The 20,342-nt window shown below is 45.2% G+C and overlaps 1 protein-coding gene across 3 annotated transcripts in view; it reads right to left on the bottom strand.

Moving 5' to 3' along the window:
• The window catches only part of LOC138583174 (alpha-N-acetylgalactosaminide alpha-2,6-sialyltransferase 2-like), a 722,246-nt gene that overhangs the window by 691,489 nt on the left and 10,415 nt on the right, over window positions 1-20,342 (bottom strand). Inside the window, exon 1 of one of the 3 annotated variants that reach the window (XM_069655169.1) lies at window positions 15,499-15,764. The exons of the other annotated variants lie outside the window; for them this stretch is intronic. Within the exon in view, the coding sequence (XP_069511270.1) occupies window positions 15,499-15,626 (128 nt within the window). The 5' untranslated portion in view covers window positions 15,627-15,764. Of the gene's footprint in view, window positions 1-15,498; window positions 15,765-20,342 lie in introns of those variants that run through there. 3 annotated transcript variants of the gene reach the window in all.

Raw genomic sequence — 20,342 nt, 5'->3', positions numbered from 1 at the left:
AATCCTTCTCAAGAATCCCTTTCTTCTCAAATTCCTGCCCCAACTTCACCATCCTCAATTAATTTCCCTCCATTGCATCTATCTCTTTCAACCACAGCGCGTAACCTCTGTTATATTTGATTCTTCTTTTTAATTCTCTTCTCAAACCGCATCTATTGCTCGTATCTGTCGCTTTCAGCTGTTTAATATCTGCAAGGCACATTCATTTTGAACCTGTAGAGTAACTAAACTCTTGGTTTCTGGTATTATTGTTTCACGTATTGATTATTGTCTTCTCTTCTTCTTGGTTTACCCACTTATTGGCTTGCCTCTCTCCGTTCTAGCTTTCATTTCTCTATTTGTCAGATGTGTCGTTTGCTTCTTCAGGAGTGCATCGCTCAGGCACTGCATTCTTTTGCAGTGGTTATCCTTTGAGCACGCCTTCAGTGTCCTTTTCTTTGCGAGCATGGTAGGCAGCGTTTACACATCTGCATGGCAGAGTGCAAATGTTCAGGACAACAGGGGTTGTACATGTGTCTGTGTCGCCTTTTCCCCTGCACGTTTGCACTTTGTTGTGCAAATAACAACAGTTTCCGGTGGGGACCTGGCTATGCCTGAGTGAAAACCTACCGGGTCCCCACCGCCAAATTACAAATTGGAGCAGAATAAGCTCCAATATGTGCTGAGGTGGAGTTAAGAGTTGAGTACAATATCATTGTTAGTTACAGGTGGGGCGTCATTTTCTAAATCTCTGAATCGGCAGAAAGTGATATGGTATGATATGATGATATGATATGGCATTTATAACGCGCCTATACACAAGTGTTTCAAGGCGCGACAAGGCCAGGGAGGGGAAACAGGGGGAAGACAGAGACAACAATGCTACTAGGCCAGGTGACATTGAGATCGTGCAAGTGCAGTGGGGAGGGGAAAAGTGCAGGGGGAAAGGGGAGGGGGCAGTGCAGTTCATAGGATAACAGTAAAATAAAAAAAGTCAATAAATAAGCGTGCAGCCAAAGTGTTGGTAATGATTACGTCCACTTTTACAGATGAGTGGGATTTTGCATGCTTTGCTAGTTGGATTTGGGCAATGGGGCAGATGTTAAATGTCCTCACACCTTCCGCTCCAGCTGGCCATCCTCCAGGTTTACCTCTTGCATGAGATTTTCATCTTATACTGAGAGGATGGGAACCCAGTATAGGGGCACAAAGAGGTCACCCTGACAGAGCAAAGCAAAGAAACCCCTCATGTCCGAGTCAGTGTTAATTGTGGCAGGAATTGATATTAATTTGTTTGTGGAAATGTTGGAAAAATAGTGTAAAGGTGATTTCCTTTTTATTGACATCTTTGTTTTGCACTTTCGAATAGTAATTATGAAATTTGCATGGAGGCGACTTAAAAGTGCTAATGTTCGCGGCCCCCTCCAGTGCTATTTTTTGAAAATACCTTGGATACCGGTTGTGGGGATACTACCGTAGCTTTCGTGGAGTGAGGTATGTTGCCCCAGTGCAAGGTGAGGTGTGCCTTGGCGTTGAATAAAGGGAGAAAGAAGTTATTTGGCACTGATGGGGAGGAGGGATTGTTTTCCTGCTAATGATGTAAGAAAGAGCAGAGAACCTGCTTACTGATTTAGGAGAACTTAGTAGTTAATGGGCCCCCTCTCCACATCAAGTACTTTTTGACTGATGGACACAGCCCCTGCTTCCGGGCCTTAGTCCCACCATCCTTTTGATATGCTTTTTATATCAATTTAATATAAAGTTTATATAAAAAAGATATAAGCATGTTTTCTTTATATCGATTTTATATCAAATATATATTTGATACCAAGTGGGAATAATTTATATCAGTGTTGATATAAAGTGAATATACATTCTATATAAAAATGATGTAAACATGGGAGCAACATGGTGGTGGTTCTTGGTCGACTATGAAGTGCGAAGTGAGCTTGGAAGACAGGGACAGTGAAATTAGGGTTTTGCAAAGTGATGCAGTGATGAAGCAGGAGTGGGTTTGGCCTTTAATTTTATAGGAAGCTTCTACAAATTGTATAGAGAGTATAGATGACATCATGATTGTATAATTTTAATGACACAGGCTTAATCAAAATGATCGAGCTATAAATAGGTTTGGCACAGTTCTAGTATTTTAATGCAAATAAAATTGAATGAAAATGTATGTTTTAATTGTTAATACAAAATGGCATATAATATCTGCTTGTGACTCTATGTTTAACAGTTAAGGGCAAACATGTTTAAGCTGTCGGAAATATATGATGACAAAGGGTGTTAAGTGCTTGTAGCATCATCTGGGAAAATAAAAAAAAATCAACATATGGAACAACAACACAGTTTTACTTTCTGTTTTAACTTACACAGTGTAATAAAAAATGTAGAAACTGCCGGGCGATAGCTACAACAGCTAGTAACATTAAACCTGGTATTGTGTAATTAGAAGTTGGCAGGGTAGCCCTATATAAATAAGCAAAGTGCACTTGACATGGACATAGCTTCAACGGCTAGTAACATTAAACTTCATTTGCTATAGTGGTAAAAGAGGGTGGCACGCTAGCCCTATGTAAATAGGCAAAGTGTGTTTCACAGAGTCCATATAAAAGTTCCCAAACTATTGCCTTTGAAAAATGCTTCTTTTTTTAAAAAAATATTGAGAACCATTTGCCTTTTATTATGTTAAGTGTATATTTATATTTACATAGGGCTACCCTGCCAAACTCTATTTACACTATATCAAGTTTAATGTTACTAGCCGTTGAAGCTATAGCCCAGAAGTTTCTATGTTTTTAATCATACTGTGTAAATTAAAACACACAGTAAAACTCTGTTGTTGTTCCAGATGTTGACATTTTTTTATTTTCCTAGATGATGCTACAAGCTCTTAACACCCTTTGTCATTATATATTTTGGACAGCTTCAGCATGTTTGCCCATAACTGTTAAACATACAGCTGCAACCAGATATTATAAATGATTTTTATTAACACTTAAAACATACATTTTTATTCAATTTTATTCACATTAAAATACTAGAACTGTCCAAAACCTATGTATAGCTCTATCATTTTATATCAAATCTATATACGTCTATACTCTGTAGCATGTTTCATTAAAATTATAAAATCATGACATCATCTATACTCTCTATACAATTTATAGCTGCTTCTTATAACATTAAAGGCCAAACCCAATCCCGCGTCATTGCCGCGTCATTCAGCAAAACCCTTAGTTCACAGTCCCTGTCTTCAGAGCTTACTTCGTCCTCCATAGTTGACCAATCACCACCACACCACACTGCTCCCATGTTTACATCGTTTTTATATAAAACATATAATCACTTTATATCAAAACTGATATAAATTATACCCACTTGATATCAAATATACGTTTTATATAAAATCGATATCAAAAGATTTTGATATCTTTTTTTTATATAAAATGTATATTAAATTGATATAAAAAACATATCAAAAGGAAGGCGGGACTAAAGCCGGGAGCAGGGGGCATGTCCACCTATCAACATCTATTTGATGTGGAAAGGGGGCTCCATTAACTACTGAAGTTGAAGTACTTTCGTAATAATGGAAGGGGGTGGAAGGCCTTGCCTTTAAAATAGCAAAAGTGGAATGTCTTTGCCATGATGGAAACTTAGAAAGAGTTGCCTGGCACCGATAGGGCACATGGAGTACATTGGCACTAATGGAGGGGTGAGGGGTTGTGATATATGGAAAAGAGAGTAAAGCAAAGAATACCAGGACATTCATTTCGGGGAAGCAGAGGATGCCTGAATACTGATTTCTAGTAAGAGGATGTACTGTGTTGGAGTGGTTTCGGTCTTTCTTGGCCAACCGCTCTTAATCTGTGTTGCTGCGGCCATTCCTGTCATCTTATCAGGCTTTGTCATCTGGTATCCCTCAGGGGCTGCACTTTCGCCCATCCTGTTCAATGTGTATGTCCAGCCCTTTGCCCACATGATCCAGTCCTATGGTCTGCGCTGCCATATCTATGCTGATGATACCCAGATAATAGTTCCACTTAGTTTGGATAATTTGTCTTGGTCGGCCAACCTTAGGGCCTGCCTTAATGCAGTCGGGGACTGGATGGGCCTAAATTGGCTTAAATTGAATTGTCTGACCATCTTCAGCCATCCACTCCTGGACTCCTGACTACAGGCCTCCTTCTTTGGGTTCCTTTCCTCAATCAGTATTGATGGCAAAAAATATGGGTGGGTGTCAAGATACTGTAATCCCTTTCGATGGAGGCTCAGGTTAATGCAGTCTGCGAAACAGGCCATTTTAATCTCAACGTTGTGTCCAAAGTACTTCCATTCTTGCCGGTTGGGTTGAGGGCCCCGGTGGTTGCCTCTCTCATTTTTAGCTCTGTGGACTACTGAACTGCCCTGTATTTCGCTCAACCAGCTTATCTGCTGGACTGGCTGCAGATACTGCAAATCAAAACTCAGTTTGAGTTGTCCCTGGTCTTTCCTTTCACAATCATATTTTGGCAGGTGGCGTGGTTTGCATTGGCTTCTGGTGGACCTGATTACTTAAAACACAAATTTTCCCGCTATGTGCCAGCACGCCAGCTCTGTTCTCTTACGGATTTCAGGGTTTTAGTGCCTAGATTTCATCGAGCTAGGTTGGTCGGCCGAGCTTTCTCCATTGCCGCTGCCATTCTGTAGAGCTTCAAAGTACTTCCAATCTCCTGAACTTTTGGCATCATCTGAGCACTCTTTTATTTCACTAAACGCGACTACTCTTTTGATGACCTGCCTCTCTGGATTTCTCTAGGCGCCTTCTGGTGTAGGTGCGCTTTGTAAGACTATCTAACATAACATAACCATGGCCCCGATGAAAAGAAGGAGGGAGGAGCCTTGCTATTACTGCTGGGTGGAGGGAGAAACCCACCAGTGATAGAGGGGAGAGGAAGTACTGTGCACTAATGGAATTATTGAAACATTACTTTGGCACCAAAGAGCGGGACATGTTATGTTATGAGGCTTTTACACTGCACCATTCACCACTGCAGTGGTCTTATGGTGTCAGTATCTTGTCTGAGAAAATGGTGCATTGTGCCTCCACCCGGGTCTGTGAAGGAAAAAGAAAGGTCAACGGGGCAATACATGGGGCAGAGAGAAGCAGAAATAGGATAGAGAGACAGAGAAATAAGAAATTGGGAAGATATAATGAAATTGTGAGGGTATATAAATGTATAAGCAGGGTGAGTGTTAGGTGTGCGTGTGTGTATGCGTGTGTGTGTGTGTGCATATGTGTGTAATGGTAGGCAGTGGATCAGGAGTAATGCTGATCTAGAAAGAGGGAAAGCAAGAAAACCTGTGAAAACAAGCTTTTTCCAATGATGGCGGTTTCTGGTACTGTGGCAGATGTACCAGAATTAGCAAAAGCATGGCTGTGTGAAGGGCCCCAACATATGCTTGGGAAGCCAGACGTGTCAGATGGAGTTTCTGTTTTTTAGGCGCCTCCCGTAAATCCCAGTTAAATCATCTGGGAATTCCATACCAACTGTCAGACAGGACAGAACCAAGAATAAGCAGGGTGAAGAGGTGTTTGCGGGAGCTACAATGGAAGCAAGGGAACAAGGAAGCAGAATGCTCGCTACAGGAGCCAAGCGCGCGTGGCACTGAAAGAGAAGTAAGGAATACTCTGGTACTAATGGTAGAAGGGATACTTCCTGGCCTTACCATGTACATATGTAATATTCTCTGCTCCCATTGTATTTATTTATGTTACTCTCTCTATACTACCTTGTTTTTTGTAATTGTGATTAATTTTGAAATTGCTCATTTACATGTGTTAGATAATTTGTTGTACCTTTACTTCTTTATGTGTAACTAAGAAACTGCATTATCTTGTACTGTGCCCAGATTCCTGCGGGTGAGGCACGCATTATGAATAAATAAACAAACAAATAGATCCTTGGCATGGATGGAGTAGAGTAGCGGGAACTATGGAACTGATGGATGGTGGGGCAGACACTTAGCTAGAGTGGAAGGGTGTAGTAACATGCCGCTGTTGGAGATGTGGAAGGACCACCTTAACACTGACAGGGAAAGGAGGGTGTTACTTGGAAGTGATGGATGGTGGGGCAGAAACCTATGCTACAGTGGAAGGGTGTAGTAACATGCCGCTGTTGGAGATGTGTAAGGACCACCTTCACACTGACAGGGAAAGTAGCGTGTTACTTGTAACTGATGGATGGTGGGGCAGAAACCTATGCTACAGTGGAAGGGTGTAGTAACAGGCCGCTGTTGGAGATGTGTAAGGACCACCTTCACACTGACAGGGAAAGTAGGGTGTTACTTGTAACTGATGGATGGTGGGGCAGAAACCTATGCTACAGTGGAAGGGTGTAGTAACAGGCCGCTGTTGGAGATGTGGAAGGACCACCTTCACACTGACAGGGAAAGGAGGGTGTTACTTGGAACTGATGGATGGTGGGGCAGAAACCTATGCTACAGTGGAAGGGTGTAGTAACAGGCTGCTGTTGGAGATGTGGAAGGACCACCTTCACACTGACAGGGAAAGGAGGGTGTTACTTGTAACTGATGGATGGTGGGGCAGAAACCTATGCTACAGTGGAAGGGTGTAGTAACAGGCCGCTGTTGGAGATGTGTAAGGACCACCTTCACACTGACAGGGAAAGTAGGGTGTTACTTGTAACTGATGGATGGTGGGGCAGAAACCTATGCTACAGTGGAAGGGTGTAGTAACAGGCCTCTGTTGGAGATGTGGAAGGACCACCTTCACACTGACAGGGAAAGGAGGGTGTTACTTGGAACTGATGGATGGTGGGGCAGAAACCTATGCTACAGTGGAAGGGTGTAGTAACAGGCCGCTGTTGGAGATGTGGAAGGACCACCTTCACACTGACAGGGAAAGGAGGGTGTTACTTGGAACTGATGGATGGTGGGGCAGAAACCTATGCTACAGTGGAAGGGTGTAGTAACAGGCCGCTGTTGGAGATGTGTAAGGACCACCTTCACACTGACAGGGAAAGGAGGGTGTTACTTGGAACTGATGGAGGTAAAAACAGGAGTTCCTCGGCAGGAATGGGTTGAAGGTTAGAGTACCTTGGCAGTGATGAAGGGAGCACACTCCAACCCTCACTGGCTGGGACATTATATCATTAACACACACACATTAGCCCTTTATTTTGTCTGGGGGGGCAGTCTGTGCTGCTTCTGGTCCATTTGTACCTGTTCTGTGTGTGAAGGACATTTGCCTGCAGCAGCCCGTGCTGTACATTTTCTGTGCGAGTAATTATAGGGTTAGCATTCCCTTCTGTGATGTATTCTACTTATGTTTGTTTAAGGTTTGTCCGGCTGTTGTGTCTGGTATGTGTGCTGAAAAAGAGACCCAGCTGCCTCTGCTATCCGGGTTCTATGTGTGAAATGGAAGCTTTCAGGGACGCTGCTTCCGAATGGATATGATGGAAGCTTGCACTGTCTCTGAAGCCCCCATCCATTGTGTTTAATGGAAGCTTGCACTGCCGCTGCCTCTGAAGTACCCATTCACTGTGTTTAATGGAAGCTTACGCTGCTGCTGTCTCTGCAGTCTCCATTCATTGTGTTTAATGGAAGCTTGCACTGCCGCTGTCATGGAAGCTTGCACTGCCTCTGTCTCTGAAGTCCCCATTCATTGTGTTTAATGGAAGCTTGCACTGCTGCTGTCTCTGCAGTCCCCATTTACTGTCTTTAATAGAAGCTTGCACTGCTGCTGTCTCTGAAGTCCCCATTCATTGTGTTTAATGGAAGCTTACGCTGCTGCTGTCTCTGCAGTCTCCATTCATTGTGTTTAATGGAAGCTTGCACTGCCGCTGTCATGGAAGCTTGCACTGCCTCTGTCTCTGAAGTCCCCATTCATTGTGTTTAATGGAAGCTTGCACTGCTGCTGTCTCTGCAGTCCCCATTTACTGTCTTTAATAGAAGCTTGCATTGCTGCTGTCTCTGAAGTCCCCATTCATTGTGTTTAATGGAAGCTTGCGCTGCTGCTGTCTCTGAAGTCCCCATTCACTGTTTTTAATGGAAGCTTGCGCTGCCGCTGTCTCAGAAGTCCCTATTCACTGTGTTTAATGGAAGCTTACGCTGCTGCGGTCCCTGCGGTCTCCATTCATTGTATTTAATGGAAGCTTGCACTGCCGCTGTCATGGAAGCTTGCACTGCCTCTGTCTCTGAAGTCCCCATTCATTGTATTTAATGGAAGCTTGCACTGCCGCTGTCATGGAAGCTTGCGCTGCCGCTGTCTCAGAAGTCCCTATTCACTGTGTTTAATGGAAGCTTACGCTGCTGCTATTTCTGAAGTCCTGATTCATTGTGTTTAATGGAAACTTGCACTGCCGCTGTCATGGAGGCTTGCACTGCCTCTGTCTCTGAAGTACCCACTCATGGTGTTTAATGGAAGATTGCGCTGCCACTGTCTGTGAAGTCCCCATTCACTGTGTTTAATGGAAGCTTGCGCTGCTGCTGTCTCTGAAGTCCCCATTCACTGTGTTTAATGGAAGCTTGCACTGCCGCTGTCTCTGCGGTCCCCATTTACTGTCTTTAATAGAAGCTTGCGCTGCTGCTGTCTCTGAAGTGCCCATTCACTGTGTTTAATGGAAGCTTACTCTGCTACTGTCTCTGCGGTCCCCATTCATTGTGTTTAATGGAAGCTTGCACTGCCGCTGTCATGGAAGCTTGCACTGCCTCTGTTTATGAAGTCCCCTTTCATTGTGTTTAATGGAAGCTTGCACTGATGCTGTCTCTGAAGTGCCCATTCACTGTCTTTAATAGAAGCTTGCGCTGCTGCTATTTCTGAAGTCCTGATTCATTGTGTTTAATGGAAACTTGCACTGCCGCTGTCATGGAGGCTTGCACTGCCTCTGTCTCTGAAGTACCCACTCATGGTGTTTAATGGAAGCTTGCACTGCCTCTGTCTCTGAAGTCCCTATTCATTGTGTTTAATGGAAACTTGCACTGCTGCTGTCTCTGCAGTCCCCATTTACTGTCTTTAATAGAAGCTTGCGCTGCTGCTGTCTCTGAAGTCCCCATTCACTTTGTTTAATGGAAGCTTGCGCTGCCGCTGTCGCCGCTGTCTCTGCGGTCCCCATTCATTGTGTTTAATGGAAGCTTACACTACTGTTTTCTCTGAAGTACCCATGTACTGTGTTTAATGGAAGCTTGCACGGCTGCTGTCTCTGCAGTCCCAAATTCACTGTGTTTAATGGAAGCTTGCGCTGCTGCTGTCTTTGAAGTCCCCATTCACTGTGTTTAATGGAAGCTTACGCTGCTGCTGTCTCTGAAGTCCCCTTTCATTGTGTTTAATGGAAGATTGCGCTGCCGCTGTCTGTGAAGTCCCCATTCACTGCGTTTAATGGAAGCTTGTGCTGCTGCTGTCTCTGAAGTCCTCATTCCCTGTGTTTAATGGAAGCTTGCGCTGCCGCTGTCTCTGAAGTCCCAATTCATTGTGTTTAATGGAAGCTTGCGCTGCTGCTGTCTTTGAAGTCCCCATTCACTGTGTTTAATGGAAGCTTACGCTGCTGCTGTCTCTGAAGTCCCCTTTCATTGTGTTTAATGGAAGATTGCGCTGCCGCTGTCTGTGAAGTCCCCATTCACTGCGTTTAATGGAAGCTTGTGCTGCTGCTGTCTCTGAAGTCCTCATTCCCTGTGTTTAATGGAAGCTTGCGCTGCCGCTGTCTCTGAAGTCCCAATTCATTGTGTTTAATGGAAGCTTGCGCTGCTGCTGTCTCTGTAGTCCCCATTCACTGTGTTTAATGGAAGCTTGCCCTGCCGCTGTCTCTGAAGTCCCAATTCATTGTGTTTAATGGAAGCTTGCGCTGCCGCTGTCTCTGCAGTCCCCATTCACTGTGTTTAATGGAAGCTTGCGCTGCTGCTGTCTTTGAAGTCCCCATTCACTGTGTTTAATGGAAGCTTACGCTGCCGCTGTCTCTGAAGTCCCAATTCATTGTGTTTAATGGAAGCTTGCGCTGCTGCTGTCTCTGTAGTCCCCATTCACTGTGTTTAATGGAAGCTTGCGCTGCCGCTGTCTCTGAAGTCCCAATTCATTGTGTTTAATGGAAGCTTGCGCTGCCGCTGTCTCTGCAGTCCCCATTCACTGTGTTTAATGGAAGATTGCGCTGCCGCTGTCTGTGGTCCCAATTCATTGTGTTTAATGGAAGCTTGCGCTGCTGCTGTCTCTGTAGTCCCCATTCACTGTGTTTAATGGAAGCTTGCGCTGCCGCTGTCTCTGAAGTCCCAATTCATTGTGTTTAATGGAAGCTTGCGCTGCTCCTGTCTCCGTAGTCCCCATTCACTGTGTTTAATGGAAGCTTGCACGGCTGCTGTCTCTGAAGTCCCCATTCACTGTGTTTAATGGAAGCTTGCGCTGCCGCTGTCTCTGAAGTCCCCATTCATTGTGTTTAATGGAAGCATGTGCTGCTTCTGTCTCCGAAGTCCCAATTCATTGTGTTTAATGGAAGCTTGCACGGCTGCTGTCTCTGAAGTCCCCATTCACTGTGTTTAATGGAAGCTTGCACGGCTGCTGTCTCTGAAGTCCCCATTCACTGTGTTTAATGGAAGTTTGCACGGCTGCTGTCTCTGAAGTCCCCATTCATTGTGTTTAATGGAAGCATGTGCTGCTTCTGTCTCTGAAGTCCCCATTCACTGTGCTTAATGGAAGCTTGCGCGGCTGCTGTCTCTGAAGTCCCCATTCACTGTGTTTAATGGAAGCTTGCGCGGCTGCTGTCTCTGAAGTCCCCATTCACTGTGTTTAATGGAAGCTTGCACGGCTGCTGTCTCTGAAGTCCCCATTCATTGTGTTTAATGGAAGCTTGCGCTGCTGCTGTCTTTGAAGTCCCCATTCACTTTGTTTAATGGAAGCTTGCGCTGCCGCTGTCTCTGCGGTCCCCATTCACTTTGTTTAATGGAAGCTTGCGCTGCCGCTGTCTCTGCGGTCCCCATTCACTTTGTTTAATGGAAGCTTGCGCTGCCGCTGCCTCTGCGGTCCCCATTCATTGTGTTTAATGGAAGCTTACACTACTGTTGTCTCTGAAGTACCCATGTACTGTGTTTAATGGAAGCATGCGCTGCCGCTGTCTCTGAAGTCCCCATTCATTGTGTTTAATGGAAGCTTGCACTGCTTCTACCTTTGCTGTGCATTTTCTATGTGTGTAATGCAAGCTTGCACTTATGCTGCCCCTGGACAGGTGTGACAGAAGACTGTAATTCTTCTGCCTCTGACGTTCCCATTTTATGTGTGCAGTGGAAGCTTTCACTACCCCTGCTGTGTGTAATGGAAGTTTCAGGCACTGAAAAATCTACTCAGCCACACGCATTTTTATGATGGTTGAGCACCTTTTGCATGGTAATTGAACTTTCTGGGGAGTACAATGGCATTCTAAGGTGCTTTAAGCTTTTATTTGACATTTACTGTAAAGCAACTTTCACTGAAGTAAAATAGAAATAACCTTTCACTTTGCGTGGCTCTCCTCTGGGTGAGGCAGTATGCCGAACCCAAAGAGCACTGATGTTGACATGTGCTATTTTACAGAAAGCACCAGCACATTTGTGTCCCCGTTTGCCATGGCTCGAGGTAGAGTAGGCAAACTAAGTTATTTGACCTTCAGGTCTAGCAAGATTTTCCAGAATTTGCGAGGCCTGAGCTTGCTATACCAACTCCAAGGCCGATGACCTTTGGGAACTGGGGGCCAGTTTTTTCCCAGAGGGGCCGTTTTGTTTTTAATTATGGGCTGTTTTTTAAAAAAAAATTATCATTATGAAAATGTGGTTTAGTATTTACATGACATACTACAATCATTTGGCATGACATAATCAGGGTTGGATAGGCCCATCAGCCCGGGGCGTCGGGTGAGGGGCCAGTTTCCAGCCTACGGCCAGTCACGCGCCGGCTCAGGGCTGCCTGCAGGCCCTGCCTACTCTGATCTGCTCTGCATGAGCAGGGCCTGCAGGCAGTGAGTCGGCACGAGAGACACCATGGCGCCAGTCGCCACTTTGCAAGTGAAGGAAGTGTTACTTTTTTTACAAAACACTGGGAGCGGGCCAGGCAGAGGTCAGCCCGCCCGCTCCCAGTTTTTGGCAAAAAAGTAACACATCCTGCAACTGCTCGCACCTGAGTGCCCCACCGCCTACAATAACTACCCCTCTCACTGCACAGCCCGTCTCACTGTCAAGTCCCTCAGTGTAAACCCCCCTCCCTTTCCCTGTGCTCCACAGCATGAATCCCCTCGCACTTCTCCCCTAGAGAACTTACTAGATGAGGGTCTCTGCTTCCGAGCAGACCTCCGACGTGGACCATGGGGGTATGTGAGTGCAGGAGGTCTGAGGGTTTATCCCCATTAGAGCCCTCCTTCCGTGACAGGTAAGGAGCAGCGCAGTAGGTAGCGGCCTAAGCGCGTGTGTATGCGTGTGTTGTTGTGGGAGGGGCGGGACCATGGAGCCGTACATTGGAGAAGGACTGTTGCTAACATACATTCAAACAAAAAAACTAACAGCAGGGAACAAGAGGAAAAAGCATATTTTCGAGTCCTGTTTGTTTCTGCTGCTTTCACATCCAATTCCTGTTACCTTCTCATTCAATTGGAGGTTGTTTTCCTAATTGGAATCGCAAGGCCTGTTGCAGGTTTGGATTGAGGGGCACTGGCAGTGCTGTGTGTAGTCTTTGTCCTAGAATGGATGTATACAAGCATACATGACAATATGTCCCATTCCATGCAGAAGTTGTAATTCTATTGCAAGTGTTTCCATATGTGCAAACATTATCTATTCCATTCAGGAGATGCTAGTCCGCTCGGTTTTAACTTTGCATTCGTGGACTTGTAGTCAGGGCCCCCTCCACCCCCTTACAAATCCCAGAATCAAGGTTAAAACAAGACCAGGCTATGAATGACCACATGTAATGGATAATGTTGGCATGCATGTTTTTACTTTGCAATTTGGAACTTGTAGTCGCCCTAAAATCAAGGACTGCAAATACCAGAATGCAAAGTAAAGACAATAGTGGACTGGTGTATTATACATCGTGAGTGGAATAGAGCCTGATGACACATGTGCTAAAGGTCGGGATGGAGGTGCACTGACAGATGTTTGTGTTATCTAGTGGGAGTGCTGTAGCCTGTATATCATGGCTGAGGTGTATTCACAGAGCGCTGTGCAGGTCCTAGTATTGGAATAGCATGACGTAATGCCAGCAGTATTGGGATGCATTTGCAGCGTGTCATTTGATGTGTCATTGTTCTGAGAATTGTGTGTAATTTTTAGTGCTGAAATAGCATAGGTTCAGTTCAGGAGTGCAGTGAATTTCAGAAGCTGTACGTGGGCCCTCCTGATAGTGCTCTAAGTCAGAATGTAGGGCATTGGCAGAAATGTGTGTTGGTACCAGCACTTATGCTATGCCCACATTTTCTGATTTACACTGATTTTATGAGCATTCACATTCACACCACAAAAATATATGCAATGCGCCAGGCCTACCTCCACTGCAATGCTTTCTGTTGGATATTGTTGAAAATGATTGCATTTAATAACTGTTCTTAAGCGATAGTTGGCATCACAAATAATGTGTGCTTATTTGCTTAATGCTGTTGTCAGAAGGGCAGCGCATATATAGGCTTACCGCCGCTTATTTTGATCCAGGCGGAGGGGTACTTTATGAATCGAGGGACTTTCGTGCCTTTTCAGCATGGAGCTGGGTGCAGTGGTAAAGTATGCATCTGTCTCCAAATCCTCTGTGCAGCAAATTTGCATGCATTTCAGCCTTCATGGATTTTATTGCTGGTGGTGATGCTCGAGTCACAACTGAATACCCACTTGTTTGTTTTTTGTACATGAAAAAAGAGGCATATTCCATAAGTATGTTTATCAATGCCACCTGCTATTCACATTTCTTGCAAGCACATTTACCGTTTGTTTTGTTATTGGATGCAGATACGATATGGAAACCGGGGCCATTTCCGTGTGTATAGTTACACCTGTTGTGTGCTGTATGTGTGGTGACACAGGCTTGTAATTGAGGGTTGGGTTGCCCTTTCTACAGGACATTGGTCAGATCCATTGTTAAGCAAGACAATGACATTGCTCCTGAAGTCTCAATCCACCACTCCATTTCTCTTATCAATGGAACAAATTCTGTATAGATTAGTCTTGGGCTAATTCTGCCTGTTGGTGCCTCAGAATATCAAGACCTTTGCTCATTTTACTATATCCGTTATGATAGCTCATTGGGTTGAGCACTCGCTGCTGTGAAGCGAGAGGTGGGCCACTTTTTTGAGGTGAGGGGTGGGCCACTTTTTTTTGGGTGTCCGGGCCTATTTCCTGTCCAAGTCCGACCCTGGAAACAGGTGGGCCTTAATTGGTTTCACAGGGCGGGCAGATTCGGTTGTTTTGGGGTACAGGCGGACGTATTTCTATGCTGTTTTTTTTTTACAGTCCATGTGTGCCCCTACCATGCACCGAGTGGTGTTCGGAAGGGTGGCAGGTTAAGTAGTAATTGGTGTAGCCACGGGTCTTGCGCTGCATTGTGGCGTTCAGTTTATGTTGCTCATGGAACAGGTGGATCTGGGGTTCTATCCTGATTGCTGGCAAGATGAATTGCTGGGGAGCAGATGGGTGTTTTGGATGCTGCTCTGAAGGCTCGAAAGGTTGGATTGTTGCTTGGAAAAGTTGACTCCTGAGTTATGCCCCTACGGTTGGCACAATTGCCTGTTGAGGGCTGGAAGTTTGGGGTGTTAGGTGGGTGGCTGGGTTTTGACTTGCATTCAGGGGGCTTGCAGGTCAGGATGCTGGAGGGACAGGTGGGTGTTTAGCTACTCTAAAGGCTGGAAGATTGGGCTTCTAAGGGGGCAGGTGGGTTTGCAGTTGCGTTCCTATCGTTTGCAGGCTATGTTTCTGTTGTTGGCAGCATCCTTTCAGGCAGTGCTTTAAAGAGGTCTGCTGCCAGGCCCGGGTGCTATCGCCCCTCTGCAGGAGGCATTTGATAGAAGCTGTTGGAGCTTTCCATCAGTGGGTGCATTTACCCTCTACCAAGGGCAATATGGCCTTTTGTGTGAGTTAATGAATTTAAAAAAGCCCTGTCCTTGGTCCGAAATTAAGTGCAGAGAAATGGGGTTGAGACAATGTTGGTTTCCCTTTTGGTTCGAGGGATGTGCCTGCCATGTTTTACATGGGAGAATGTACAAATATTACGCCGACCAAATATAACACCCCAAAATATAGTGAGCTTCTCAAACAAAAATATAGTGAGTTTCACAAACAAAAAATGTGTACACTGCACTTAAATAACGCGTTCTTGTTTGTCAGCTCATATAATAGCCGGGAAAGGTGAAAGTTTTGTCTTCGAAACTGTCAGACATTGAGATTCGAACTTCTGACCTGTAGGTTGCACACTCTGCAGCAGGTGCTACCCCCGCCAAGTTACCTAACTTGCGAATGAACTAGGTCTACGCCGGCAACAGCAGTACGTGTTGTCGCTCTGCCTTCTTCAGAGCCGCTCACCTGGGGAAGAAACTTGTGAAGGCTTGGGCTCTGCTGTGCTGCGCCACCTGCATCAGTCCGTAGAAGACGCACAGGATCAGTAAGGTGCAGGCCAGTCTCCGCAGTCTGAAGCGGGCACAGATGCCCATTATGCCCGCCGAGAGGTCCTGCAGGGGCCGGAGAGGAGAGTTTGGGTCTTAGCTGCTGGCTTTTCCTTTGCCTGCTTAGCTGTGCATGCCCTGCTCTGGCACCTTGCTTCTTATCTAGCACTGCTCCCCGGGAGACTCCAGCTCCGTCTGCCACTTGTCCAGAGGCGCTGAGCTGCGCTTCTCGGCTGTGTTCTGACTGCCCGGGAGCTGCCGGGTCGTCCCTACCTTTGGCCCCAGGTGAAGGTGTGCTCACACGTCTGCAGTTACGTCCAGTTCATTGGACGCCGGGCTGCAGCTTCTTCACAAGCCCTCCCTCCAGCGCAAGAACGAGAAGAGACTCCTTTGGCAGGCCGTGCTATGCTGAAAAAGGGCTTTGTTTGCTTTTATCGTTCGGAGTACAAAGCCCGGGCCTAATTAAAGATGCTATAACATGTGTTAATATAAATGCAGCTGCGCCCCAAACATCGTGAAACCTTGGTTGCTAGAAAAAAAAAAGTACGTGTTATTGTAGACATGACTACCTTACAGGCCGGGGGACCAGATGTCCGGATTTTCCCGGGACAGTCCGGGGAAAACGCCTTCCGTGATCCTGGGAGTTTTTTAAGTCTCTGGGTCCAGGGAGTTTTTTCATTTGTGAAACCCCGTCCTGGGTTTAATTAAAACCGTACTTATTTTTCGGAATTTTGAAGTTGGAGGTTTTGCTCGAACCCCCAACCTCTCAGGTACAAGTCAGAACACTTACTGACTGTGGCACAGAGACTGGCGTGGAGATTATTTTACAGCAAGCCATGTAATATCAATTAGAGCTAACGCTTATTTTGAATTAACATGCCACGATTCACAGACAAAACTGTAAAAATGAGATTATATACAGTTTATAGAAAGGAGAAGTGCTGGAAATATGGTTGGTGGTGGTTGTGGAGGCGTGTTGGGGAGGGGCGGTAATTGGTGGGCTGCGATGGGGTAGTCCCTCTTTTAAGTTGTTGGCTGTCCCGGTTTTTTGTTTTGAAAATCTGGTCACCCTACTACCCTTACTAGGCTGCGCAGTTAGACTAATAAAGGAAGAACGTCCTCTCTTTGTAATGATTTATTGAGAGGCCACCCTCAACATAGAGAGTTCCTTCCCTCCCAAGCTAACAATAAACGGTTAATGTCAGATCTTTTATTCAGTCCTATCTCAGCCACATATCGTGCCCCTTGGATCCCTCCTCCCGAGCTACCAATGAGCCAAGAACCAGGCCACTGTACGGGAACATATATTTGAATTATAGGTAATAGAAATCACACTAAACTATACAAGCCACCTTCTATGTGGCTCACAATGAACTTCTGTTTACACAAATAAATCACATCAATTGGTTGGGAAAAACACAAATTACAATATTTTGTCTTTCTTTTTGATGGAATGTGCGATCGATTGCCAGCCGTCACCCTATAATGGGGAGAGGGAGCGGAAAGAGGGTTCTGATCCCCAGCTGAAGACTGTTTGCCTGAAACAAGACAAGAGGGAATGTCGGAGAGGGAGGAGTGTGCCCCTGGTGGGCTGCCTGAAAACAACATGACAAAATGCAGACAATCGAATTGACAATTGAATTAGTTGCAATATTGCTGAATCAGGAATCTAGCATTAATATCATGCTAGACGCATAAATCAGCCCTAGCGGTAGCCCGAGCTGCCTAGAGATGGTGAAACCAGGACATCTGGTTCAAAAGCTACAAAAGAGCCAATATGAGGTTGAACAATCTGCACAAGAGCCCAGTATCTCAAACGAGCAAGGGGAGGAGTCAGCCTGCTCTCCAGTGAGAGCTCGGAATTCAGACCTGGCAGCACATCTGGCCAGAGAATTAATGGACCTAACAACTAAAGTTGCACAGCAGAAAAGACGAAGTCTATCTTGTGTGAAGGATCAGCATGTATATTAATCCCTGAAACAGGCTGACAAAAGGGCTGACCCATGAGAGCCTGTAAATGGGATTGAAGATCTCCCCTTTGGAGAAAATGAGGGGCCTGTGGAGCGGAAATCTGTTCAACAACAAACAGATCAGTGGGACCTGGAATCGCAGCTGGAACATAGTAGAGAAGCTGAGTTGGAGATACCGGAAGGGCTCTGTCCCAGTAGGGAAGAAATCATGCAAAATGAAAGGGGAGTAGATTGGGGCTCTCCTTCCTATAGCAAGGCTCCTAAGGAGGACAGGAAAAGCTATCCTTCCACTCCCTCGTCGGCCTCCTCGCAGCAAGCCTCCGAGAGCTCCCGGTGGAATCAACAGGAAGGTGAGGGGCCCTTGTGAGCAGATGACCGGGCGTACTTCCAACAGATAGTGATGGCATCCATATCAGCATCTCTAGCACCATTTACAAAATTGTATGAAGCACTGTGTAATACACTATAGGATCAAGCCACCCTCATCGCATCCATTTCAAACAAGATGGTGGGGTTGGACATTATGGCTAACAAGGTGGAGTCACGATTGGATAAAGAGGTGGAAAAATCCCTCAAGTGGCAAAATGCTTGTGTGATCCAGCAAGGAGAGAACCAGCGGATACATCCTTGCTGATGGATGCATTACTAGCTAACTGTAAGTGGATGAGAGCCCAATGCAAGCAACCATAGCTAGTAGAAAGGATTCCCTTTCACCAGCCATTGACAGAAAAAGAGACAATCTCTACTAAGGAGGTGATTATAATCACGCCAAATAAATCAGAGCCCTTGAAAGCCATCAGAGAGCAAAACATCTTCTCTATGTTCAAATCAAGCAAGCCACCAGAAACCACTAAATACCCAATAAGTGGTAACAAGAAGAACATGCAACATAAGAAAAAAATTGAAAAATATGACATCTATGACAAAGAGGAAATCAAATAGTTCGAGAACCTTTTTAAGAAAGCTGTTCTCTCCACCCCCTGCGGATAACAGGCCTACATCTAAACATGAAAAGGAAAGAACTGATGCTCCTTTTGGTAGAAGTGGTTGGTGATTTGTTGACAACATCTCCTACAGAGAGTCTAGAGGACGTAGTCGATCTTTCTGATACTTGCCTCAATGATTTAATTGAAGAAATTGAGAGGATGGAAGATGATGATAATTGGAAAGAATTGAATAGATCAGAATGCACTGAAATCGAGATCCAAATGGCCCTAGCCACTCAACCTCAAAAACCTTCGAAGGAAAAGCTTAACATTAAGCAAACTCAATCAATAGCACGGAAGGACCTGGCACGATTTAGAACAATGGAAGAAAAGCGGTAAAACATTTAGCAATTCCCAAGATCAACAAACACTCCGGGGAAAAGTGTGGCTAAGGCCAAAGGAGAGCGGTAGTCTTTGCGCCACTCTCATCGATTGAACAAAAGAAATCTAAGACCCAGAGAATCAGTGGCCTCAACGGTTACCCAGAAGATCTATCTAGAACCCAGAGTAATCCAGACCTGGACCCCTTGCTCACTGTGTTTTAGAGAGGCTCAGCTTCACCTCACTGATTAGGCCCGACTAGGCTGAAAAACATTTTCTGGGGTTGCTGATGATACTCTTGTTCAGAGGAGATTTGTCTAGCATTTCGGTGCTGGACTGCCCTTGCGGGTGGGATTAAGACTCATATGCAAATGGAGTTTCTCATCTGTGAAGGGTGCAGTGAGCTAAAACATGGTTGTAGACCCTCCTGAGTGGAACAAATTCCATAAAACAGGGTATTTGACCCATGGTCGTTCTCAGTGGAGGGGCTCTCAAACTCCTTTGTAACTAGCAGTTTAATTTTACAAAATGTGTGCAAAAGCATATGACAATTATTATTTTGCCCTCAATTTTGCCTTAAAATAAACACAGGGTGATTTAGACGTTTGTTTTTCACCCCCTCCCCTACTTTGGTGTGTGTTGGGTAAGTCGGACAGAAAAATTGGAATGATTTGGGTTTTTGGGATTTCAGACCCCCTCCACTTAAAGGCCTGTATTGGGAAAGCTGGACACATAGGATTACCCAATTAAATTGCAGTCTATAGTTTTCAGTGCACACTGGGAATTAGCTTTGTTAGTTTGGAATTTTAACAAAAGTCACCTAGTGCTGTTCTGCCAAGAGGAATTAATTACATTTATATTTTTAGGTAAATAGGCTAAAGATCTACACAGTTTTGACCCCCCCCCCCACCCACTTTAAAGGTAAAGGATTTAAGGCCAGCAGATTCCCCCACCTCTTGGTTACAAAAGGCTCAAGTCTACTTACATTAAAAACGTCTGTTTAAAGTTCATGAAAGTGAGCTGCATTTCAGGACCCTCTGGAAAGATAGGGCAGGGGTCTTCTCACTACACTCTCAAGGATGGCCCCCATCACTCCACCATAGGACACATTCAGCTTTTAGGCCTTGCCAGCAATAGACAGCTCCATGAGAGACAATCTCTGCAAAATCTCCTTGTGACTGTTAGATGGTCAGTTTTAGCAGCTCTCTTCCTGATGGCAATTTTAGGATTTCTCCCTTTCCTCATAGTGCATCCACTTTACATAGCAGTGATGACACCATCAAGTTTACAATCTTGGGGTACCCTGCAAGAGTTCTTGTACATAGGATTGGATAGTTACCCTTCTCTCTCCTCCCAAATACAGCCTCTCTATAAGAATTTGTGTAGGAGTCTGGAACAGACATATGGCAACTTCCCTTTTGTATCCCCTTTTGTTTTCAATTGAACTTTTGGGCAAAAATTAGTAATGTGACCAAACTTCAGAATAT

This window comes from Ambystoma mexicanum, chromosome 3q, assembly GCF_040938575.1.
Source record: "Ambystoma mexicanum isolate Mex_15411 chromosome 3q, UKY_AmexF1_1, whole genome shotgun sequence".
Lineage (NCBI taxonomy): Eukaryota > Metazoa > Chordata > Amphibia > Caudata > Ambystomatidae > Ambystoma > Ambystoma mexicanum.
This window is presented reverse-complemented; position numbering and strand designations above follow the sequence as displayed.